A 26728-nucleotide genomic window follows, 5' to 3' on the forward strand; every position below is an offset into this window, starting at 1 on the left:
CGGTACCTATGACAGAGGGGGGAAGCTTTCCCTTTGGGGTCCAAAGACAAAGGCAGGGCTCAGAAGACCAAGGGTCAAAAATTAGGGAAATATGACTTCAAGGAGAATAAAAGGTTGTGTAAAAAAAAGAGAGTAATCATGTTACACTACATGAGTCAGTTGCAAATAGCATTACAAAGTCATAGTAATGTAACACCGTAACTGTGGTTCCAAATAAACCCGTTGGAAGAATGGAGGAAAAGGAAAGGAAATGCCGTGTGTGTGTGTGTGTGTGTGTGTGTGTGTGTGTGTGTGTGTGTGATAGATATGAGTGTATTGAAACAGAAATGTCTAAACTACTCCAGACTCAAGGGATAATTTTACGTTCCCACCATCGATATATGAGATCCACTTTCTCTGATTCCCCACTAGGATTTGTTATAAAGAGGTTTTAAAAGGAATAAGAAAAAGATGACCAACCTAAAATTTTTTTTACTTTTTTAATATTTTTTAATTTTTAGCTGCGTTGGGTCTTCGTTGCTGCGCGCAGGCTTTCTTCTACTTGTGGCGAGTGGGGGCTGCTCTTCATTGCGGTGCGCTGGCTTCTCATTGCAGTGGCTCCTCTTGTTGCGAATCACAGGCTCTAGGCGTGCGGACTTCAGTAGTTGCCGCGCGTGGGCTTGGTAGCTGTGGCTGGCGGGCTCTAGAGCACAGGCTCAGTAGCTGTGGCACATGGGCTTATCTGCTCTGCGGCATGTGGGATCTTCCAGGACCAGGGCTTGAACCCATGTTCCCTGCATTGGCAGGAGGATTCTTAACCACTGCGCCACTGGCCTGGGGAAGTCCAGGCCAACCTAAAAATTTTAATAGCTAAATAATATACTGGCCACTTATTTTTAAAAATCACAATACTTAATTTTTATAATGCCAGTCTTACTAATATTCAAATTCATGAAGAGTGAATGATGAATAATATTCATTCTATTGGATTTCATCTCTCATCTGTACAGTAGATAAGAGGTGTCCACCACATACAGCTTTGAATGAATTGATGTTATTATCAATCTTGTCATAGTTCTAGTTCAAAAAATGCACACCAATAAATTTTAGGTGCTAGACGTTTGGTATGTTTTTAGGGGGGCAGGATTGAGTCTAGAGTATAAAAATTAATAAAATGTTTTTGGAGTACAATTTGCAATTACCCAATTTAAACTTTTGTCTTAGAGCCACCAATCAATTTTAAGAATTGAAATTCAGTAGAAATTATTTTTGTGAGAACAAACATGTACAAGGATATTCATGGCATCAATTTTGACAATTTTAAGGAAATAAATAATCTTGTGATTGTTACAAAAACTTATTATTGCATCTTGCATTCACACTTCTGGATAGTGCTCCTGCACAGTAACTGTGACCAATGTGTCCAATGGGATAATAGCAAGCTTGACACTGAGGATAGAAATAGACTTGCCCACTGAGGCATGTTCTGTTTGTCTCTTGGAGCTCTTCTGACACATTGTAATACAGCCCAGGTTAGCCTTGGGATGAGAGACTATGTGAAAAGTGGCCTCAACCATTCCAGGGGAGGCTCAGATACATCAAAAAAGCCACCTAGATCATGTAGCCCCCAGTCAGGACAGCACACACCAGACATTCCAACCGTCAACCCACATAACAATTAATATTTATTATAATTAATGTTGGTTGTCTTTAGACATTAAGTTTTAGAGAGGTAGGTTTGTAATGCAGTCAAAGGTAACTAATACCAATATGACTGTACATTAGTAGGTGATGGGTTAAATAAATCATGGGATGTCTCTTCATAAACACTATGGAGACATAAAAAGAGTGAAGATTGTTATTGGTACAGCTACTATGAAAAACAGTATACAGGTTCCTCAAAAAATTAAAAATAGAAGTACCATATGATTCAGCAAGTCTACTCCTGGGTATATATATCCAGAAAAAAAAGAAAACTCTAATTTTTTTTGAAAACTCTAATTTTAAAAGATAACGTGCATCCCAAATGTTCACAGCAGCACTATTTACAATAGCCATGACATGGAAAGCCTAAATGTCTATTGACAGATGAATGGATAAAGAAAACGTGGTATTTATGCAATGGAATATTATCCAACCATAAAAAGAAGGAAATCTTGCCATTTGTGACATTGAGGGCATTTTGATAAGTGAAATACATCAGGCCAAGAAAGACGAATATTGTATGATCTCTCTCATTTGTAGAATCCAGAACCCCCCAAACTTGTAGATAATAAAGAACAGATTGTGGTTGCCAGAGGCTGGAAGGGGGTGGGACGGTGGAAATTGTGAAGGTGGTCAAAAGGTACAAATTTCCAGTTATAAGTAAGTCCAAAAATGATGATGATAATGACAATAACAGGGTTGTTATCCATGAGGGAAATGCAGGTTAAGCTCAAGATCAGATACGACCACAAACCTAATAGAATGAGTAATGTAAGATAGGACAATACCAAGTGCTGACGAGGATGAAGAGCAATTGAATCTTTCATCTATTGCTAGTAGAGTGGCTAAAATAAAACATACTGAAAATACCAAGTGCTGGAGAGGATGTGGAACAAGTGGATTTCATACACTGCTGGTGAGAATGTCGAATGGTATAGCCACTCTGGAAGAGAGTTTGGTAGTTCCTTTTAAAGCTAAACACAACTTACCATATGTCCTAATAAGCACACACCTGAATATTTATTATAGAGGAATGAAAATTTATGTTCACACAAAACCCCAGATGCCAATTTACAGCATCTTTCCCTATAACAGTTGAAACCAGGAAACAAAACAAACTTCTCTGAAGAGTGAATTGATAAACTAATACATCCAGTATGTATACTACTCACTAATAAAAATAAAACAATACAACTCAAATAAGTCTTAATGGCAATTTGCTGAGGGACAAAAAAAAAAACCAAAAAGCTTACATGTTCCTCATTAATAAGAAATTGTAAATTTGTATAAATAAATATAACTTATTTATATAAAATCCAGTTATAAAAATTATTTTGATAACATTCATAAATGACAAAATTATATTGATGGAAAACAGACAAGTTGTTGCCAGAGGTAGGTTTGGATAGAGGATGTGAGCATAAAAAGGTACCATGAGGGTGTCTGTGTTGATAAAACAGTTGTACGTCCTGGGGATGACGGTTACAATGAAATCTATATATGTAATAAAGCACCTTAGAATTACAAAAAAATGATTAAAAAATTCATGTAAAATCTAGTGAAATCTAAACTCCAAAGGTTAGGAGTTAACAGTATACTACCAATGTCATTTTTCTGGGTTCAATAATAAAATATGGTTATATAAAATGTTTTTACTGGAAGAAGTTGCAGAAAGGATACTAGGGAATTCTCTGGACTACTTTTGCATTTTCTTATAAGTTAAAATGATTTCAAATCATAAATTTTATAAAAATAACTTTGAAGATGGTTTTGTAAACTATTTGGTCATATTTATAAACTTAGCTAAGCAAGTGCAAGTACATGGTCATATTCAGTTTCCTTTCAAAGAAGTTCAGTATGCTAAATTTACAATTATGTTTATAGCTGAAGAAAAGTAAGAGCTAATCACATATGAGGGTAGGCATAGAACACTCTTGCATCGTATATAACAATAAAAATCAGTGATGAGAAAAGCAGACTTCTTTTTAAAACTATGGAATTACTGACAAGGCCAGAAAGGATAGTCAGGTGCATTATCTGATATATGATGAGGTTAGATTTGTAACAAAAAGCACTCAAACATTTATCATTTTCACAGAACTTCATTCCTTTTTAAGTCCTCTGATATTTAACTAAAGATGCTCTATCTTTAGCATGTTCATAAAGGTTTTAATTTCTATATGATTTCCTGACAAATGATGAGGCAGAATGTATCACTGAAATCCTGCCATATATACTATCCTCTTAAAAGTTTTTCTCCAGTGTGAACTCTGACACTCATTGAGGTCTTCTTTCTGGGGGAAAGACATTCCCGTGGTCATCATATCTCCTTTTTTTTTTTTTAAAATCATATTTCTATGAACAATGAACTCACTGATGATCAATGAAGATCCCTGATAAGAAAGTCTGTCTTCCCACTGAAGACTTTCCTAGTCTCTGCATTCACAGAATTTGTCGGAGAATATAGAGTATATACTTTTCAGACATATAATGAAGTCAGAAAGTTTTGCCCAAGGCATCTCTGCACTGAATGTATCAGAGTTTTTCCAACATGTTTTCATTGACAGAAAATGTGAGGTAAGGATCACTAAAGGCACTACCACATTCACTATATTCACCAGGTTTATCTCCTGCGCAAATCCTTTCATCTCCTCAGGGCACACATCTGATAACAGGCAGTACTGTTCTGCTCTGCTAGAAACACTGGTGTTTAAACAAAGTCTTAGCTGCCACAGAAGGCATTTCCCCAATCACTGCATTAATGGGGCTCTTGTTCAATCGTAAGTAATGAGCTGTGACTCTCTGTTAAAGGAATTTCCAACTTGACCGAATCTACTCATTTCTCTTATGTGCATTTTCTTATGTTTAACAAGGTTTGACAAGTGGGAGAAGGCTTTCTCACAATCACTGCATCCATATGGTCTTTCTCCTGTGTGAGTTCTTTGATGTACATTGAGTACTGACTTCGTGGTGAAGGCTTTTCCACATTCACTGCACTCATAGGGTTTCTCTCCTGTGTGAATTCTCTGATGGGTAATGAGACCATACTTGTGGGAATAGGATTTTCCACACTCAGTACATACAAAGGGCGTCTTTCCTGTATGACACCTCTCATGTTGTATGAGGCATATCTTCTGGCTGAAGGCTTTACCACACTCATTGCATTCATAGGGTTTCTCTCCCGTGTGAGTTCGCTGATGTATAACAAGAGTGCGCTTTGTGGTGAAGCCTTTCCCGCATTCATTACATAGGTAAGATTTCTCTCCCGTGTGAGTTCGCTGATGTATAATGAGAGTGCGTTTCACAGTGAAGCCTTTCCCACATTCACTGCATATGTAAGATTTCTCCCCTGTATGAGATCGCTGATGTACGATGAGATTACTCTTCACGGTGAAGCCTTTCCCACATTCACTGCACAAATATGGTTTCTCTCCAGTATGAGTTCGCTGGTGTACAACAAGATAGCGCTTCATGGTGAAGCCTTTCGCACACTCACTGCATACATAGGGTTTCTCCCCTGTGTGAGTGCGCTGATGCACAATGAGATTGCTCTTCACAGTGAAGCCTTTTCCACATTCACTGCACACATAAGGTTTCTCTCCACTGTGAGTTCGCTGATGTGCAATCAGATAGCGCCTCACTGTGAAGCCTTTTCCACACTCACTGCACATATAGGATTTCTCTCCTGTTTGGGTTTGCTGATGTACAGTGGGACTGCTCTTCACAGTAGAGACTTTTCTGCATCCACTGGTTAAATGGGGTTTGTCTCGTGTTTGAGGTTTCTGATGTTTAGTGAACATGACATTTCTGGAGAAGGATTTCTCACACAGATCACACTGATGGAGTTTGTCTCCTATATGAATGCTCTCCTGAGAAATAAGCTGAGATTTCCTGATGCATGTTTTCTCACTTCCAATGCAGGCCTGGGATTTCTCTATTTTGTGAGTCCTCTGATGCTTAAGGACTTGGAACTTAGCAATGATGTGTTTTATACTTTCAGGAAATTCAATTCCAGAATACAACTGTTCACGATCACCATGTAGAAAGAATTTCTTATCTCCATTAAACTCCACAGGGTTCTTTATTTCATATCTTCTCTTCTGGTTAACTAAACATAAGCTTGATTTCCAAGCTTTTTTACATAAGTCAAAGGTATGATTTTGTGTTAGGGCTAAACGAGTTTTGCTCAGATGAACACTCTTTCTAAATGCATTCTGTTCACTGTATTGTTGCAGGCTCTTTGGAAATCTTTGGTCTTGAGAGTGCTCTGGCAGATGACTGTCAACTTTCCTGATTCCTAGGAAAAATGGAATGAAAGTGCTTAAAAGATGATATATAGTGGGGGGATTGGATCTTTATTGTCTACCATATGATCCCAGTACAAAATTATAAAGATGTAAGAGGAAATAAATATCAGATCCAAGAAGAGACAAGGAATATATTTAAAGCTAAATACCCACAAAGAAAGAGTGCTCATCTGGGGAGATGAATATATGGAGCAGCTGTTGTGGGGGCCTCAGTCACCCTCACAGCTGTGACTCCTTCTCTTAATGACTAGAATATGACCTCCCTGACCACTCCCCTTGCTGGTTCTCCCTCACTCACCTGGATGGGTTCTATTCTGGATTTTGTTTTCTATTATACATGGTTCTTTTCCATGTTCCAACTTGGAGAGTGATTCTGGTTTGGTAGCTTGATACCCTGTTCATGAGAAATGATAGAAGACTTAGATACAGGGACTGGGGTACAGTATGTCAAGATGGGAAAATACTGCATTTTAGAGACAAAATTTCTTGTATGCAAAGTAAGAGTTCTCCTTCAGCATACAGGAGATTTATACCCTTTTGTTTGGGGCCAGACAGGGGACTGAAAATCTAACTCTTTGGAAGACCACAGTGACTGCAAAACTTTCATCAGGTGATGGAGAAAAGGCCAGTGACTGGGCACCTCTAAGTGACACAAGGAGCTGTCCTTACCCAGTGACACCAAATTGTTAAAGTTCTCCAACATCACATCCCGGTATAGGTCTTTCTGGGCAGCATCCAGGAGCTGCCACTCCTCCCAGTTAAACTCCACAGCCACATCCTCCAGTGTCAGCAATTCCTGTAATAATAGAGTCCAGTTTAATATGATGGGAATTTTTTTTATCAATATGGAAGAAGCATGAGAGAAGTTGTTCTAATTTTCACTGTATAGCCTGCATCTATATACTTTTCTCAAATACATTTCAGTAGAAGAAAAATCCTATCTTTCTATCTATATATTTTAGCACCTATTTCCATTTGCATACTAAAAATATGCAAATGATATCAGGACAAATAAAGTGTTCCAACATTACCATGAAACTTCACAGCCAATATGAGAATCAACCATGAACAGCCTCCACATCCAGAATTTACAAGAGTGTTTTTAATAAATGTAAAAAAAAAAAAAAACCCAGAAACTATACAAGATACATCCACAGCAAAAAAAAAAAAAAAAAAAAAAAAAGACCATTAAAGTTGATTAGGAAGATTTGAAAACAAAAACAAAGAGAAAATATAGTAATGGAGAAGCAGTATCCAAAGATCTAAAGGTGAAAATTTCAAGACTGATTAAACACTCTGAACTTCAGACTCAGGAATCCCAACAAATTCCAAGCATGAAGTCTATACATAGGCACATCAGACTAAAACTATAATACACAAAATATGAAGGGAAACTATAAAAGCATCCAGAGACAAAAGACAGATTACCTACAACAGAAACAATAGAACTCAGAAAAAAAAAGGAATATTATCTTCAAAGTTCTGATTTTTGTGCCAGAAAGGTCAGACATGAAGGCCACTTGGTATTGAAACACATGACTCTCATCATGGAGTCCTGGACAGCATTATCTTCTCCCAGCCACATTGTGTGACAGTCCTCAGGAGCACTGCCAATCAAGGAAGCTCGCCTGAACTTCAGTGTCCAGAGATTTTATTGAAGCTTCATTATATATGCATAATTTATTGAATCGCTGACCACACGGCTGAATGCAGGTCCTTCCCCCTTCCTGGAGGCTAGACTGGTTACATATGGCTGAAAGCCACAAGCCCTCTAATCACATGGTTGGTCTTTTTGGCATTGACAGTCCTCATCTTGAGTTATCTCATTAGCACAAATCATCTAGGGCCCACATGAGTCATCTCATAGCATAAACTATAAAGTGTGGTCCCAGCGGTCCAAGATGAAAAACAAAGACACTCTTATCACATGGGTAATTCCAAGGGTTTAGCAGTTACCTCCCAGGAATCAAAGATAAAAGTCAGCCAAATTCCTTATTACATACTAGGTATTCATGCCCCTGTGAGGTACCCTTCCCTTGAGCATGGGCTGAATTGTTTCTAAAAAAAAAAAAAAGAATAGAGCAAAAGTGATGAGATACCCCTTTTAAATTAGGCTATATATGATTTCCAGCTTGCTAACAGAATCTGTCCTTTGATGACTTTGATGAAACAAGATGGCATGTTAGGGGGGTCCACGTGACAAGGAACTCAGTGGTCTTACATGAGCAGACAGGTAGAAACTGAGGATCTCATTTGAGTTCTGGAAATGACTTCTGCCAACAACCATGTAAGTGAGCTTAGAAGTGCATCTTCCCCACTTGAACCTTCAGATTAGACCCCATCCTAGGGCTTACAACTTGATTGCAGCCACACGATAGACTGTGAAACAAAGTACTCAGCAATGATATGATACAGAAATAAACATTTGGTCTTTGTCCCTGGTTCCTGGTACCCTAGCTCCTAAAACACTTAGAATCTCCACACCGATAAGTGTTTTTTGTATGCTAATGACATGACAGGTAGTGGGAGGGCACCCAGACAGCTTCGGGATGGGGGCTGGTTGCTAGAGGAACAAACCATGTGATAAAACCTCCAGAGAGGGGAGAAGGGCTGGAGACTGAGTTCAATCACCAATGGCCAATGATTTAATCAATCATGCCTAAGTAATGAAACCTTAAAAAAAAAAACCCAAAACTACAGGTTTGGCAAGTTTCCAAGTTGGTGAACACACTGAGGTACTGGAAGGGTGACATACCCCCATACCTTGCTCTATGCGTCTCTTCCATTTGACTGTTCCTGAGTTGTATCATGTAAATGTAAGTAAATAAATCTGTAAATTAAGAAAAGTGGTTTCCTGAGTTCTGTGAGTTTTTGAGCAAATTATCAAACCTGAGGAAGGGATTGTGGCCACTCTGAAGCAATACAGATACAATTTCACAAAAAGCCATTAACAAGAATGTTTAATGTCACATGGTTTGTAATAACAAGAATATTTAAATATTCATCGGCATGTGAATTATTAAATTATCACACATATATAATTTGGTGTTCATTGCATCACGTAAAAAAGAAGTAAGCTGGCCTGTAGACACCAAAATGTAAAGAATTCCAGTACACCGAAAACAGGCTGGAGGATGTCATAAAAATGAAATGGTGGCTCACCCTGCAGAGGTGGTTCATATATGAGTGTAATTCATGGTCAAGGAGTATTGATCTGTTATCTGTGAAGCTTGAATTATTTCACACTGAATCTATTTCTTAAACTCAGAGTGAATCTCCACCACTGTTCCCCAAAACATAGGTTTGATTATGTTACTTCATCATTTCAAACGTCAAATATTTGATTTCTATCAAACTCTAATGTTTTTTTGTTCCAGTTTTATTGAGAAATAATTGACATATATCACTGTATAAGTTTTAGATATATAGCATGATGGTGTGATTTACATATATTGCAAAATGACTACCACAATACGTTCAGCTAACATCCATCTTCTCTCATGTAGATACAATAAAAAGAAAAGAAAAAAAGGAAAAAGATTTTCTCCCTGTGCTGAGAACTCTTAGGATTTACTCTTAACAACTTTCCTATATATCATATAGCAGTGTTAGCTATAGTCACCATGTTGTACATTACATCCCTAGTACTTATTTATCTTGTAACTGGCTTTTTTGAGTATGACTATAAACTCATGGAATTTTATATAGCTATATAGGTGATGTTCTTCAGTCAGCTGCACTCATCTTTCTTTTAGATGCTCAATCGGTTCCAGGCCAGTGGTAGTCTGGCTAGTGGGGAGCCCCTAAGAGTTATCGATGTTGTTAGGAGTATCATACCATTCACCTAAGTGACATAAACCATTGAATCCCTCAAGAAGCTGGTCTGCTTTTTCCTCAGTCAACACATACCACGGAGCTTTTCGTGTTTCTCTGGTTGTGACGTCTGCCAGAGATAATGCGAAGTGACAGCTGATGTAACCCACAGGGCCCACCACAGTCACACATTATCTTCCAATATTAGTCACTTGATGTGACCCCTATGAATGATATATTCCTGAACCCACTTTGTCCTGATTTTGAATTCAGAGTCTAAGTTAATTTCTCCCCAGAACCCCATTATCCCCAATTTATACTTCTTTTAGTTGAACTGATTTTTTTTTCAGGTCACCACAAATCCATTAGACAACAAAAGAAAGATATAACAAACCAAAAATCACCTGGACCTTGATCATCTTCTTCTATGCTCAGGAAATAGTGAGTAACATGGCTTCTGTCTTTTGTTTCTTCTGCATCTGCATCTGCCATGTAATTCTTAGAGACAGAAATCTTGGTGTCCAGTTAAAGATGTCCTCAGAAATGATGATATCCAACTCCAAGAATCTCCTCTTTCTTCCCTCATTCCTTCACTTGATCACTCTTTCTCCTGGGGAGCCAGGACCTGTGTGCTGAAGAGCAAATTGACTTTGAGTGTACATTCCCTCTGGACTCAGATGCTGTCACTTATCCTTAAATAAGGGACCCCAATATTTCCAACTGTTCCTTTATTTGGTGCCCCAGAGGCGTTCATACTCTGGGGCAATAAAACAAGGTTTTGAATGTGTGAAATGTATGCCTTTCTTTTGTGAAGAGGAAATGGCATGACTATTAAAGGGAAGGCGGGAAAGTGGAATCAGCAGAACATGATGCCACGGGTGAAAGCTCAAGCAGATCAAGTTTACAGAAGAGGTCACATGGAAGTTTCCAAGGATCTGGACATTGTGCCTTTAAAAAGTATGTGTGCCCAGGTACCAATTCAAAAGTATATGCTCAGTAGGTACACACACCGCAGTTTTTTTTCTTTAAGTATTATATTTAATAAAGTTTTTTATAATGTGGACCATTTTCTTTAAAGTCTTTATTGAATTTTTTACATTATTGTTTCTTCTTTTTTAACTAAATTTATTTATTTATTAATTTTTATCTGTGTTGGGCCTTTGTTGCTGTGTCAGGGCTTTCTCTAGTTGCGGCGAGCAGGGGCTACTCTTCCTTGCAGTGTGCGGGCTTCTCACTGCGGTGGCTCCTCTTGTTGCGGAGCACGGGCTCTGGGAGTGTGGGTTTCAGTAGTTGTGGCTCGCGGGCTCTAGAGCATAGGGTCACTGGTTGTGGCACACAGGCTTAGTTGCTCTGCAGCATGTAGGATCTTCCCAGACCAGGGATCGAACCCTTGTCCCCTGCGTTGGCAGGAAGATTCTTAAACACTGCACCACCGGGGAAACCCCTGCTTCCATTTTTATGTTTTGGTTTTTTGGCCACGAGGCATGTGGGATCTTAGCTCCCCAACCAGGGATCAAACCCGCACCCCCGTCATTGGAAGGTGAAGTCCTAACCACTGGACAGCCAGGGAAGTCCCCATACCTCACTTTGAAGACCACCGTACTAAGCAAATCATTAAGATTGTCTATTTCTCTTTGTATATGAAAAGATTAACCTTGCCCAACAGAGGTTTGGCTTTGCCCTCAGTTCCTGAGAGGAACCCTTGGAATGCCCCACCCAATAAGAACGGCTTTGCTTACCTGGGAGGCTTGGGCCATACAAGATAGTCTATGCTAATGATGTAATTTATGGTGAGGGCCCTTGGACCACATGGTATCAGCTTGACCTCTAGAGGGGCTGGAGACTAAGTTCAGCCAATCATGTCTATGTTCACTGAGCCCCAGTAAAAACGCTGGACACTAAGAGTTAGGTGAGCTCTCCCTGGTTGGCAATAATGATAAAACAAAAACAAAACCAGCAAGGATATAGCAGACTTGAACAATATAATCAATCAACTTAAGTGACATTTATTTAACACTACACTCAACAGCAACAAAATATATATTTTTTCAAAAGTACATGGAACATTCCCCAGGAAAGACCATATACTAGGGTATAAAACTGTCAATAAATTCAAAATAAAGGTAGGTTACAAGGTATGCGACATGGGGAATATGGTCAATATTTTGTAATAACTGTAAATGGAGTGTAACCTTTAAAAATTGTATAAAATGGTGTGTGTGTGTGTGTGTGTGTGTGTGTGTGTGTGTATGGCTTAGATGAAGTGGACAAATGCCTAGGAAGAAACAAAAATGAAATAAGATTTAAAAAAAATTTTTAATACCTATGTAACAAGTAAAGAAATTGAATTAGTAATTAAAAATCATCACACACAAAAAAAGCCTACTCTCAACTGGCTTCACTGTATAAAGCCAGGATTACTAAGATACCAAAGCAAGACAAAGACATCACAGAAAAAAAAAAATCTATAGAGCAATCTTCTTCATGAATATAGGTGAAAAATTGTTAACAATGTATTAGCAAAACACATGCAGCATAATATAAAAAGGATTATAGACAACAGCTAAGGGGGATTTATCCCAGGAATGCCAGGTTGGTTTATCATGGGAAGATAAAGTAATGTACTACTCCAAATTAATACAATAAAGGACAAAACCCACATGTTCTTCCCAAAGGATACAGAAAAGATATGTGACCACATTTAATACCCACTCATGATTAAAACTTTCAAAAAACTAGAAACAGAAAGGAAGTTACTCAAACTAATAAAGGGCAGCTATGAAAAACCAAAACCAACATCATACTTAATGATAAAATTCTGAATGTTTTTCTCCTAGAATTGAGAACAATGCAAGGATAGCTGCCTTAACCCATTTTATCCATTACTATACTAAAGGTTCCAGCCAGTTCAATAGGTAATAAACAAATAAATACATTTTAAAAACTTAAAGGTATCTGTATTGGAAATACAGAGTGCAACTGTTCTTATTCATAGACAATATGATTTTGTATATAGAAAATCCTAAGAAATACATGCAAAAAAAGTATTAGAACTAGTAAATAGGTTTAGCAAAGTTACAGGATACAGTAACAATATATTAAAGAAAATTGCATATCTCTATACTAGCAATGATCCAGCCAATAAGGAAATTAAGGAAGCAATTCCACACACAATAGCATCAAAAAGAAAAAAAATACTTAAGAATAAATTAAAACTAATGCAAGACTTGTATATTGAAAACTATAAAACACTTCTGAGACAAATTTAAAGAGATATAAATAAATGGAGAGACACTCCAAGCCTGTAGATTGGAAGATTCAATATGGTGATGGCAATTCTCCCCAGATTCAGTGCAATCACTGTCAAAGGTACACCAGGAATTTTATAAATATGGAGAAGTTGATACTAAAATTTGCATTAAAAGATAAAGAATGTAGAATAGCTAGGCCAATTGTAAAACAGAATTATAAAGTTGGTGAGTGCTTATATTAATCTATTTCAAAGTTTATTTTAAACCCATAGTAATAAAATAGGTACTGTATTGACATAATGATAGATACATAAGTCAGTGCAACAGAATTGAGAATTGAGAAATAAATGCAAGTATGGTCAGCTGATTTTCAACAAAGGTGCAAGACAAAGCAATGAGGAAACAGATGGTCTTTCCAACAAATATACTGGAACAACTGAATATCCATTTCCAATTAAATTAAAATGGATAATACATGTAATAGCTAAAAATATAAACTACCTCAAGAAATTGAGAAGACAAGGCACAGGCTGGGAGAAAATAATTGCAAAAGACATATCTGATAAAGGACTGTTATCCAAAATATACAAAGAACTCTTAAAAACTCAACAATAAGGAAACACAACCCAACTGAAAAATGGGCAAGACCTGAACTGACACCTTACCAAAGAAGATATACAGATAGCAAATAAGCAAATGAAAAGATGTGTAATTAGGAAATTACATCATATGTAATTAGGAAATAACAAATTAAAAAAACAATGAGATACCATCACCCACCTATTAGAATAACCAAAATTCAAAACAATGACTACACCAAACGCTGAAGAGGATATGAAGCAACAGGAATTCTAATTTATTGCTGATGGGAAGGCAAAATGGTACAGCTACTCTGGAAGACAGTTTGGCAGTTTCTTAAAAAACTATATATACTCTTGGGACTTCCCTCATGGCAGAGCGGTTAAGAATCCACCTGTCAATGCAGCAGACACAGGTTCGGTCCCTGGTCTGGGAAGATCCCTCATGCCATGGAGCAACTAATCTCGTGAGCCACAACTACTGAGCCTGTGCTCTAGAGCCCACTAGCCACAACTACTGAGCTCATGCACCACAACTACTGAAGCCTGTGCATTCTAGGGCCTGTGTACTGCAACAAGAGAAGCCAATGCAATGAGAAGCCTGTGCACCACAATGAAGAGTAGCCCCCGTTTGCTGCAACTAGAGAAAGCCCGCGTGCAGCAATGAAGACCCAACGCAGCCAATAAAAACCCCACCAAAAACTATATATATTCTTCACACATGATCCAAAATCACATTCCTTGCTATTGACCAAAGTCAGTTGAAAATTTATGTCCATACAGAAACCTGATCACAGGTATTTATAGCAGCTCCATCTATCCAGATAATGAATGAATACTATTCAGCACTAAAAAGAAATGAGCTCAGATCAGAAATAAATGAAAAAGAAATGAAGGAAATGATAGCAAAGATCAATAAAACTAAAAGCTGGTTCTTTGAGAAGATAAACAAAATTGATAAACCATTAGCCAGACTCATCAAGAAAAAAAGGGAGAAGACTCAAATCAATAGAATTATAAATGAAAAAGAAGAAGTAACAACTGACACTGCAGAAATACAAAAGATCATGAGAGATTACTACAAGCAACACTGTGCCAATAAAATGGACAACCTGGAAGAAATGGACAAATTCTTAGAAATGCACAACCTGCCAAAACTGAATCAGGAAGAAATAGAAAATACGAACAGACCAATCACAAGCAATGAAATTGAAACTGTGATTTAAAATCTTGCAACAAACAAAAGCCCAGGACCAGATGGCTTCACAGGCGAATTCTATCAAACACTTAGAGAAGAGCTAACACCTATCCTTCTCAAACTCTTCCAAAATATAGCAGAGGGATGAACACTCCCAAACTCATTCTATGAGGCCACCATCACACTGATACCAAAACCAGACAAGGATGTCACAAAGAAAGAAAACTACAGGCCAATATCACTGATGAACATAGATGCAAAAATCCTCAACAAAATACTAGCAAATAGAATCCAACAGCACATGAAAAGGATCATACACCATGACCAAGTGGGGTTTATTCCAGGAATGCAAGGATTCTTCAATATATGCAAATCAATCAACGTGCTACACCATATTAACAAGTTGAAGGAGAAAAACCATATGATCATCTCAACAGATGCAGAGAAAGCTTTCGACAAAATTCAACACCCATTTATGATAAAAACGCTGCAGAAAGTAGGCATAGAGGGAACTTTCCTCAACATAATTAAGGCCATATATGACAAACCCACAGCCAACATTGTCCTGAATGGTGAAAAACTGAAAGTATTTCCACTAAGATCAGGAACAAGACAAGGTTGCCCACTCTCACCACTCTTATTCAACATAGTTTTGGAAGTTTTAGCCACAGCAATCAGAGAAGAAAAGAAATAAAAGGAATCCAAATCAGAAAACAAGAAGTAAATCTGTCACTGTTTGCAGATGACAGGATACTATACATAGAGAATCCTAAAGATGCTACCAGAAAACTACTAGAGCTAATCAATGAATTTGGTAAAGTAGCAGGATACAAAATTAAAGCACAGAAATCTCTGGCATTCCTATACACTAATGATGAAAAATCTGAAAGTGAAATCAAGAAAACACTCCCATTTACCACCGCAACAAAAAGAATAAAATATCTAGGAGTAAACCTACCTAGGGAGAAAAAAGACCTGTATGCCAAAAATTATAAAACACTGATGAAAGAAATTAAAGATGATACAAATAGATGGAGAGATATACCATGTTCTTGGATTGGAAGAATCAACATTGTGAAAATGACTCTACTACCCAAAGCAATCTACAGATTCAATGCAATCCCTATCAAACTACCACTGGCATTTTTCACAGAACTAGAACAAAAAATTTCACAATTTGTATGGAAACACAAAAGACCACGAATAGCCAAAGCAATCTTGAGAATGAAAAACGGAGCTGGAGGAATCAGGCTTCCTGACTTCAGACTATACTACAAAGCTACAGTAATCAAGACAGTATGGTACTGGCACAAAAACAGAAATATAGATCAATGGAACAGGATAGAAAGCCCAGAGATAAATCCATGTACATATTGTCACCTTATCTTTGATAAAGGAGGCATGAATGTACAGTGGAGAAAGGACAGCCTCTTCAATAAGTGGTGCTGGGCAAACTGGACAGGTACATGTAAAATTATGAGATTAGATCACTCCCTAACACCATACACAAAAATAAGCTCAAAATGGATTAAAGACCTAAATGTAAGGGCAGAAACTATTAAACTCTTAGAGGAAAACATAGGCAGAACACTCTATGACATAAATCACAGCAAGATCCTTTTAGACACACCTCCTACAGAAAGCGAAATAAAAACAAAAATAAACATATGGGACCTAATGAAACTTCAAACCTTTTGCACAGCAAAGGAAACCATAAACAAGACCAAAAGACAACCCTCAGAATGGGAGAAAATATTTGAAAATAAAGCAACTGACAAAGGATTAATCTCCAAAATTTATAAGCAGCCCATGCAGCTCAATAACAAAAAAACAAACAACCCAATCCAAAATTGGGCAGAAGACCTAAATAGACATTTCTCCAAAGAAGATATGCAGACTGCTAACAAACACATGAAAGAATGCTCAACATCATTAATCATTAGAGAAATGCAAATCAAAACTACAATGAGATATCATCTCACACCAGTCAGAATGGCCATCATCAAAAAATCTAGAAACAATAAATGCTGGAGAGGGTGTGGAGAAAAGGGAACCCTCTTGCACTGTTGGTGGGAATGTAAATTGATATAGCCACTGTGGAGAGTATGGAGGTTCCTTAAAAAACTACAAATAGAGCTACCATATGACCCAGCAATCCCACTACTGGGCATATACCCTGAGAAAACCATAATTCAAAAAGAGTCATGTACCAAAATGTTCATTGCAGCTCTATTTACAATAGCCAGGACATGGAAGCAACCTAAGTGTCCATCATCAGATGAATGGATAAAGATGTGGCGCAAATATACAATGGAGTATTACTCAGCCATAAAAAGAAACGAAATTGAGCTATTTGTAATGAGGTGGATAGACCTAGAGTCTGTCATACAGAGTGAAGTCAGTCAGAAAGAGAAAGACAAATACCGTATGCTAACACATATATATGGAATTTAAGAAAAAAAAATGTCATGGGCTTCCCTGGTGGCACAGTGGTTGAGAGTCCGCCTGCTGATGCAGGGGACATGGGTTCATGCCCCGGTCTGGGAAGATCCCACATGCCGCGGAGCGGCTGGGCCCGTGAGCCATGGCCGCTGAGCCTGCGCGTCCGGAGCCTGTGCTCCGCAACGGGAGAGGTCACAGCAGTGAAAGGCCTGCGTACTGAAAAAAAAAAAAAAAAAAGTCATGAAGAACCTAGGGGTAAGAGAGGGAATAAAGACACAGACCTACTAGAGAATGGACTTGAGGATATGGGGAGGGGGAAGGGTAAGCTGTGACAAAGCGACAGAGAGACATGGACATATATACACTACCAAACGTAAGGTAGATAGCTAGTGGGAAGCAGCCGCATAGCACAGGGAGATCAGATCGGTGCTTTGTGACTGCCTGGAGGGGTGGGATAGGGAGGGTGGGAGGGAGGGAAACGCAAGAGGGAAGAGATGGGAACATATGTATATGTGTAACTGATTCACTTTGTTATAATGCAGAAACTAACACACCATTGTAAAGCAATTATACTCCAATAAAGATGTAAAAAAAAGAAAGAAATGAGCTATGAAACTATGAAAAGACAAGGAGGAACCTAAAATGCATATTATTAAGTGAAAGAAGCCCATCTAGGAAGACTATATACTATAAAATTCCAACTATATGACATTCTGAAAAAGGCAAAGCTAAGGAGACAGTAAAAGGATCCGTGGTTGCCAGGAGTTGGAGGGAGGGCAAGATGAATAGGCAGAATCCAGAGGATTTTTAGAGCAGTGCAACTGTTCTGTATGATACTAAATGGTGGATATATGTCATTTTTCATTTGTCAAGACCCAAAGAACATACAACACAAGAGTGAACCCTAATGCAAATTATTCACTTTGGTTAATAATGTGTCAATATGTAAATTGACTGTAACAACTTCAGCACTCTGGTGCAGGATGTTGACAGTGGGGAAAGGTTACACATGTCAGGGAACAGGGGTATATGGTATCTCTATGCAGTTCCCACTCAGTGTTGCTGTGAATCTAAAACTGCTTCTAAAAAAAATAAAGTCATATCCTTATCTATCTATATCTATACATGCACACATTATCTTTCAGAAAACATATAAGATATTTCTCATGACCTTGGGTTAGGCAGAGAAGACATGTCACCAAACCAGCAAACCATAAAAGAAGAAAACTGGACTTGTATTACATTTTGCACATCAAAAAACACTATAAAGCTAAAGGAAAAGGTAAGCTACAAATTGGGAGAAAAATTTGCAGATCATATATCTGATAAAGTACTTCTATGCAGAATATATAAAGAACTCAAAAAGCTCAATTTGTTAAGAAGACAAAGAACCCATTTAGAAAATGGGAAAAGACTTGAATATCTATAAACACATGAAAAGATGATCAACATTATTTGTCATTAGGGAAATTAAGATGATGGTGAAATTCTAGTATACGGCAACTAGATATAATTAAAAAGACTAATAATTCCAAACGTTGATGAGAATGTGGAGAAACTGGAACTCTCATACAATAATAGTAAACTGGTACATGCACTTTTGAAACTTTGTAAAACACACACTTATCTTAGGAACCAGCCATTCCACTCAGAGGAATTTAAAAAACAGAAATGAAAACATGTCCAATTTGCACCTGAATATATGTAGCAACATTATTCATCAAAGTCTCAAACTAGGATTTGACAAACAAAATTCACTATATACATCCAATGGATCATTCAGGAATAGAATTGAAGAGAAGAGAGTATTTCCCAATTCATTCTATGAGGCCATTTAGTTTTAAAAAATAAAATACTATCTATAATACAATTTTAAAAATGTGAAATACTTATGGGAAAAATTACAAAAAAATGTAAAAGACATTCTGAAAACTATATCACTGAGAAATCTGTAAAGACTTTAATAAATGGAGAGATGTAGCTTGTTAGAAAAAGAATTATTTTCTGAAATAAACCAAACAGACCAGTCTCCACAATTAGTCTATAGAGTCATAAAATCTCACTCATAATCCCAGGAAAGTTTTTCTGTAGAGACTTGATAGCCTGATCCTTAAATTCAGATAGCAATGCAAAAGGTCTAGAATAGCCAAAACAACTGTGGAAAAGAACAAAGTTGGTGGGTTGACACTACCTGATTCCAAGAATTTATATCAAGCTACAGTAATCAAGACAGGGTGGTATTCATGTCAACATAAACAAATTAATGGAACAGAATAGAGTCCAGAATAAGATTAAGACCCACATATACATACATATAGCCAACTGACATTTTACAAAGGCGCAAAGGCAATAGAGTGGAGAAAAGAAAGCCTTTTCAACAAATGTTGCTGGAACAAGTAGATATGAATATCAAAAGAAAAAAGAATTAAAACAAGAACTTGGATCCACACATTGCACCATATACATAATTCAAGTTGGATAATAAACCTAAATGAAAAACCTAAAAAGAAAAAATCTGAAACTTCTAGAAGAAAAAATTGGCAAAAATCCTCTGATCTTGTAGTTAGGCAAAGATTCTTAGGTACAACACCAAAAGGATTATTTGTTTAAAGAAAGTTCATACACTGGACTTCATAAAAACTAAATCCTTCTGCTCTTCAAAACATATTCTTAAGAGAATGTTGAAAGGCAAGTCAAAGACTGGGAGAAAATCTTTGTAAAGCATGTAACTGGTAAAGGAAGGGTTTGTAGCTAGAACATAAAACAAATTCTCAAAAATCAACAAGAAAACACAACAGAAAACTGCAAAAGACTTGAACAGATACTTCACCAAGGAAGATATATGGATGGCAACTAAGCACGTGAAAAGATGCTCAATATCATTAATCATCATTAGGTAAATACAAATTAAAACGGCAAGATACTGCTCCACACCTATTAGAATGCCTACAATTAAAAAGAAAGACGAGGGGCTTCCCTGGAGGTGCAGTGGTTGAGAGTCCGCCTGCTGATGCAGGGGACACAGGTTCATGCCCAGGTCCGGGAAGATCCCACATGCCGCGGAGCGGCTGGACCCGTAAGCCATGGCCACTGGGCCTGCGCTCCGCAACGGGAGAGGCCACAACAGTGAGAGGCCCGTGTACCACAAAAAAAAAAAAAAAAAAAAAAAGAAAGACGAGGGCTTCCCTGGTGGCACAGTGGTTAAGAATCCGCCTGCCAATGCTGGGGACATGGGTTCGAGCCCTGGTCCAGGAAGATCCCACATGCCGCTGAGCAACTAAGCCCATGTGCCACAACTACTGACGCCCGCAGGCCTAGAGCCCATGCTCTGCAACAAGAGAAGCCAACGCAATGAGAAGCCCACGCATCACAGAGAAGAGTGGCCCCCACTCAGCACAACTAGAGAAAGCCCGCGGGTAGCAATGAAGACACAACATAGCCATAAATAAATAAATTAATTAATTAATTAAAAAAGAAAGACGATACAAAATGTGGAGCCACCCAACAGCCATCCATCTGCTTCTCCTAGATATAAAGTACAACCACTTTGGAGAACAGTTTAGCAGTTTCTTTAAAAGTTAAACATACACTTACCACATGATTTAGCCATTCAAATACTGGTGATTTACACAGGAGAAAGAAAAACACATGTAACTGGAACATGAATGTTCACAGAAGCCTTATTCGTAAGAGCTAAAAACTGGAAACACAACTACCCACCAAGAGGTGAATTAGAGACTTGCCTGGTGGTCCAGTGGTTGAGATTCTGCACTCCCATTGCAGGAGGTCTGGGTCTGATCCCTTGTTGGGGAACTAGATCCCACATGCCGCAACTAAATACCTCGTATGCTGCAACGAAGATCCCGCATACGGCAACAAAGATACCGCATGCCACAACTAAGACCCGGCGCAGCCAAATAAATAAATAAATGATTTTTTTAAAAGGTGAATTGATAAACTCTATAGAATGAACTAATGTTCCTACAATGGAATACAAAGCAATAAAAAGAAACTATGGATACACAGAAGGATGAATCTCAAAATATTAATGTTGAGTGAAACAAGTCAGAATAAAAATGAGTGTACACTGTATGATTCCATTCACATAAAACTTTTAAAAACTATAAACCAACCTATAGTAATGAAAAAAAGATTTGTGGTTGCTTGGGGAGGTGTGGGGAATATAAGAAGGATGGATTAAAAAGGGACACAAAGAAACTTCTTAGGTGATGGGTATGTTCACTATCTTCATTGTGGTGATAGTTTCATGAGTATGTATGTCAAACTTACTAATCTGTACAATTTAAATATGTACAGCTTATTGTCTATCAATTTTGTCTCAATAGATCACTTGGGGGAAAAAAAGGAAAACTTACTGATACTTATAATATATATAGACCTCAAATACATTATGTTAAATGAAAAAAAGACAGCCCAAGAAGACTACATATTTTATGATTCTGTTTCTATGAAATGTCCAGAAATTGCAAATCAATAGAGGCAGGAAGATGACCAGTGGTTGTGTGTGGCTCCGGGTAGGGGTGGAAACTAAGTGCACAGAGGAACAAGACAACTTTCTGGGGTGATGGAAATGTTTTAAAGTTGTATTGCGCTGACGGTTGCACAGCCCTAGAAACTCAGTTAAAATTACTGAAATGTATGCTTATACTTGGTGAATTTTATAGTAAATAAAAATACAACAAAAAAGACTTCCTTTTCTGGACCTCCCTGGTGGCGCAGTGATTGGGGGTCAGCCTGACAATGCAGGGGACATGGGTTCGAGCCCTGGTCCGGGAAGATCCCACATGTCGAGGAGCAACTAAGTCTGCGAGCCACAACTACTGAAGCCCACGCGCCTAGAGCCCGTGCTCTGCAACAGGAGAAGCCACCACAAGGAGGAGCCGGCGCACCTCAATGAAGAGTGGCCCCCACTCGCCACAACTAGAGAAAGCCCACGTGCAGCAACAAAGATCCAACACAGCCATAAATAAATAAATAAATAAAAAGATTTCCTTTTCTACAGTACGAAAAAACAAAACAAAAAACCCCACCAACTGAAATTGCAAAAAAAAAGGTCAAGGAAAAGAGTTTACCAAGAAATAAAGGTAGCCAGAAATCTCTGGGACAAAACAAAAAACGTACCATAAATTTTTAAGTGGAGTGGTAGAATCAGAAAGTAATCAGAAAGTCAAAATGGGTTACTGAAATTATAACTGAATACTTTTAAATACTGTATGTCAATACTACTTACATTAATGAATACATTTGATTCCAGACACCATACCACTGGTTCACCAACCTGTGTTGATACTATTGATACAATTTTTTTAAATTAATTAATTAATTAATTTTTGGCTGTATTGGGTTTTCGTTGCAGCGCGGGCTCTCTCTAGTTGCAGCGAGCGGGGTGTGGTGCAAGGGCTTCTCATTGCAATGGTTCTCTTGTTGCAGAGTACGGGCTCTAGGCACCAGGGCTTCAGTAGTTGTGGCACGCAGGCTCAGTAGTTGCAGCTCTCTGGCTCTAGAGCACAGGCTCAGTAGTTGTGGCGCAGGGGGTTAGTTTCTCCGCGGCATATGGGATCTTCCCAGACCAGGGCTTGAACCCATGTTCCCTGCGTTGGCAGGCGGATTCTTAACCACTGCGCCACCAGGGAAGTCCCTGAAACTATTTTTAAAAAGTATAAATATCTCAAATGCAAATATGTTGAGATCGGAGAAATTAAGTGATACAATTAACTGTCCTTATGTTTATACAGATTATCCCAAATGTAAAAAAAAACCCTAGCATTAAAAAAAAAGTTCTCACTGCGGAACATAATATAGGATCAAGGAAATGCTTTTATTTGAGTAAGAATGACCCTAAATGCAAATATCCAAAAGAAGTATAGTAAACTTGGAGATAAGAAGAACGAAAACTACATTAAATTTCATTAAAAATAGTAAACTTAGCACTAGATCACTCCGAACCACATTGAATTTTGTGAGGACAGCGAGAAGAGTGGTGATGGGGGGAGACAAAGTTGTTAGTAAGGTCCGTGAGGATAGACTAGAAGGAGTGAACTGTGCTTGGATTAACTGGGGAAATGCAGCCTTCATGTCTGTTTCTGGCGTTCAAGGTTTGACCCTGAACGTCCTCAAATACTGAGAGCCCCCACCAGGCGTCTCTATGACTGAGTCCTATATTAAATATCAGTCTAAACTCCAAACATGCCCAAGAAACCGACAGGGACATCTCCCTAACCCGGGCCTCTCTAACACTGAGTCCCAGGTTAAATCGCGAACCCGGACGAGACACCGCGTTCACCGATACAAACTTTCCACCACAGCTCTCAACCCCTGAGTCCCACAAGCAGAGTGATCCAAGTGGACTCCAAACTCTGACAGAATCGGACTTTCGGTCGATGATTTCTTCAGACCCTTAATCACTGACTGCCAAAAGCCCCATCACTAACGTCCAGACGTCTCTGGGAATGATTCTAAATAAAATCCCAACTAAGGTCCTTCACACGCGCTCACGTTTCACAGTCCCAAGAGGTCGTGAATCCAAGCCCACAACCCGACTCACCTGATCCCAAACCCCTCCAGACACCACTGGCAGCGACAAAAGGCTGAGCCCACCTGCTATTCGGATGCCCTCCTGAGCGGTCCCTAGGGACGCAGACGGGCTAGGACCAGGCAATCTGGCGAGGACCTTGGAGCGCTGCGGGATTTCCGAATTCCGGCCGCGCGCTCCGCTCTATGACGTAACATGGCCCCGCCCACCTCGGCGTTTCCATGGGGCGGGGGCCATAAAGGCTGTAGGAAGACATCGAAATCCTTCCTGGCCCCCTCAATGCTTTTATCAATCCCTGCCGGTTGCGAGGGATGGTCAACAATGCTGTGCTAACTGCGTAAGATTTCAGAGACCGATGCCTATCCAAGGCCAACATGGCGCGTTCAGCCGGCTGAGGAACAAAGAAAGATGGCGGCGCCCTTCATGCACTTTAGAGCTGATTCGTTACTCTGGAGCGCCATGGGCGCGGCCATCTTAGAAGAAGGCAGGTGTCCCTATGACCGAAAAGGGCTTAGATCCGCGGTTGCTTGGGAAGATTAAAAAAGGTTGAAGTTGGGGCTTTCCTGGTGGCGCAGTGGTTGAGAGTCCGCTTGCCGATGCAGGGGACACGGGTTCGTGCCCCGGTCCGGGAAGATCCCACATGCCGCGGAGAGGCTAAGGCCCGTGAGCCATGGCCGTTGAGCCTGCGCGTCCGGAGCCTGTGCTCCGCAACGGGAGAGGCGAAAACAGTGAGGGGCCCGCGTACCGCAAAAAAAAAAAAAAAAAAAAAGGTAGAAGTCGAGACATCGCTGGAGAGGCGGGGGCCACGGAATTGACAAAAGCAGTCGTCACTTAATATCTTAGGCTTGTGGAGAGAGCGGTTGTGTGTGGAGTGGGTAAGGCCTTTGTAGTTTAGAAGAAATTAAGACAGCCTTTGTATAGGCGTAGCCAATAAGGCAGAGTTCGATTAAAAATGCTGATACCTGCGTGGGATCGATACATAGCAACCTCTAGTGGGTAAGAGGATGAAGTGAAGGTGGAAATGAGTGAACTACATGTTTCCTTCCAAAAATAAATGGTGACAGTGGGACATTTGAGAATATAGAATTATGAGGTAATCAATTATCATACTTGGCATAGCTCACAAATTTAAAAAAAGAGCACACTTTAAAATGTTGTTTTTATGCAGGTGTGGGAGGTTTAATTGTAGAGGATTTAAGTTAAAGAGGACTATTAGAAGGCAACCTGGATCCAATTTAAATTTTTCATTCTATTTGACCCAGCAATTATATTCCACCCATTTATTTGGTGAAAGTTTTCTTAATATTAACCACAGAGGCTTTTGTAATAAAAAAGAAAAACCTAAATGTACAATGATAGATGAATACTTTGGTAAATTATGGAACATCCACTCAACATAACAGTATATAACAATGAAAGATTGTCAGTATAAATAAGGAAAGGTAAATATTCTTCAGAGGATAAGACGCATCTGCAGGATAGTACATATATTATGATCCTTTTATGGGAACAAACCATAAGTGTCTTTTTGAAAATTGCGATTAGTTAAATAAAATATTTAGCTTGGATTACTTTAGGGTTTTTACTTATGGGTAGAGCACATCAGAAGTTTTCACATTCCCAATTTTTGCAATTCTCCATTGTTAACATATCTTTGTATAATAATTATGTATTACTTTAGTATTATAAAAATATCGATTTTAGAAGAATACTGAATGATGTAGATGTTCATAATATAGTAACTATAAAGAGACTAGTCTCATTTTTCTTTTGTAAAAATATACTTACATGCATTTGAAATTTGGAGAATATATTGTTAACAGTATTTGGCTCTTAGGTACAATATGGGTGATTTAAAATTTCTGTATTGTTTATATATGTTTTCTAATTTCTATACATTAAGAATTGTTTTCATAATTTCTTAATAATATTACATTCCCTTCAGGGATTAAATTTTAGCCACATTCACCTGATATGTCAAGCTCTGAAAGTAGAGTTACACATGTGGTCCAGAAAACTCAGGGCAGCCTGGGCAGCCCATTCTGGGATCCTGACTGATCAGTTTCAGGAATGAGCTGCTCTGACCTTGCCATGGTAGCATATGTAGGTTCACAGAAGGACAAGATACTAGCATCTGAGGGCCTGGTTGCTGGGGCCCTCATGTCTAATTCTTTGCTGTAGAATATCTGCCCAGAATCCATCCTGTGACAGTGTGGGGTGGGAGTGGGAGCACTAACCCAGGAATTAGGGCAGAGATGTTCAAATTTAAATATAGATCAAGTAAATAAATAAATATAGATCAGAAAGCTCACTTTATAAACCCAGAGCCCTGGGTCCCAGTTCCACAGGTTCTGGCTTAGGTCGTGGTGTGAGGCAGGAAGCCCAGAGAAAACACTTGGAAACAGGTCTGGAGTGTTCTTGGCTCATAAATATTATGCTGGCTGGCTCCCCTCAGTACACTTAGGTATTGTTTCAAATTACATTTGTGCAGAATAGCCTTCCTTGGAAACCCTTTCTAAAATAGCTCCTCCATTACAGCCTATATACTAGGCTTAATATTTCTCCACAGCATTTAACAGAACTGAAATTCTGATGTGTATTTATTTTACTCAGTCGCTTTCACTAGACTGTATGTTCCATGAAGGCCATGGCTTTGCCTGTTTTGTTCACTGATGTGTCTCCAGTGACAAAAACAGTTCCTGGCACAGTCTAGATGCTCAAAAAATATTTTTAAAGGAATGAATTACTCAACATAGAATTGGTATAGTATTCAACATAGATTGAATACTGCCACAGTACTGTCTGACAGATGTCCTTTTTCTCCCCCCTCCCCAAAAGCAGGACTCACCATTTGTAAACTGAACTAAATATCCTTATTATATCAAAGAAATGACTCTGGATAG

At 38.7% G+C, this 26728-nt stretch overlaps 1 protein-coding gene across 1 annotated transcript; it reads right to left on the reverse strand.

Annotated features, from left to right (window-relative positions):
- Positions 1-581: 581 nt before the first annotated feature.
- ZNF614 (zinc finger protein 614) lies at positions 582-24020 on the reverse strand. Its single transcript, XM_060289180.2, is given in 6 exon segments — positions 582-4520; positions 4522-5980; positions 6289-6384; positions 6660-6786; positions 10208-10435; positions 23838-24020. Coding segments are annotated over 5 exon segments (1776 nt in total). The 5' UTR covers positions 10223-10435; positions 23838-24020; the 3' UTR covers positions 582-4441.
- Between the last annotated feature and the right edge of the window lie 2708 nt (positions 24021-26728).

This window comes from Globicephala melas, chromosome 19 (genome assembly GCF_963455315.2).
Source record: "Globicephala melas chromosome 19, mGloMel1.2, whole genome shotgun sequence".
Classification (NCBI taxonomy): domain Eukaryota; kingdom Metazoa; phylum Chordata; class Mammalia; order Artiodactyla; family Delphinidae; genus Globicephala; species Globicephala melas.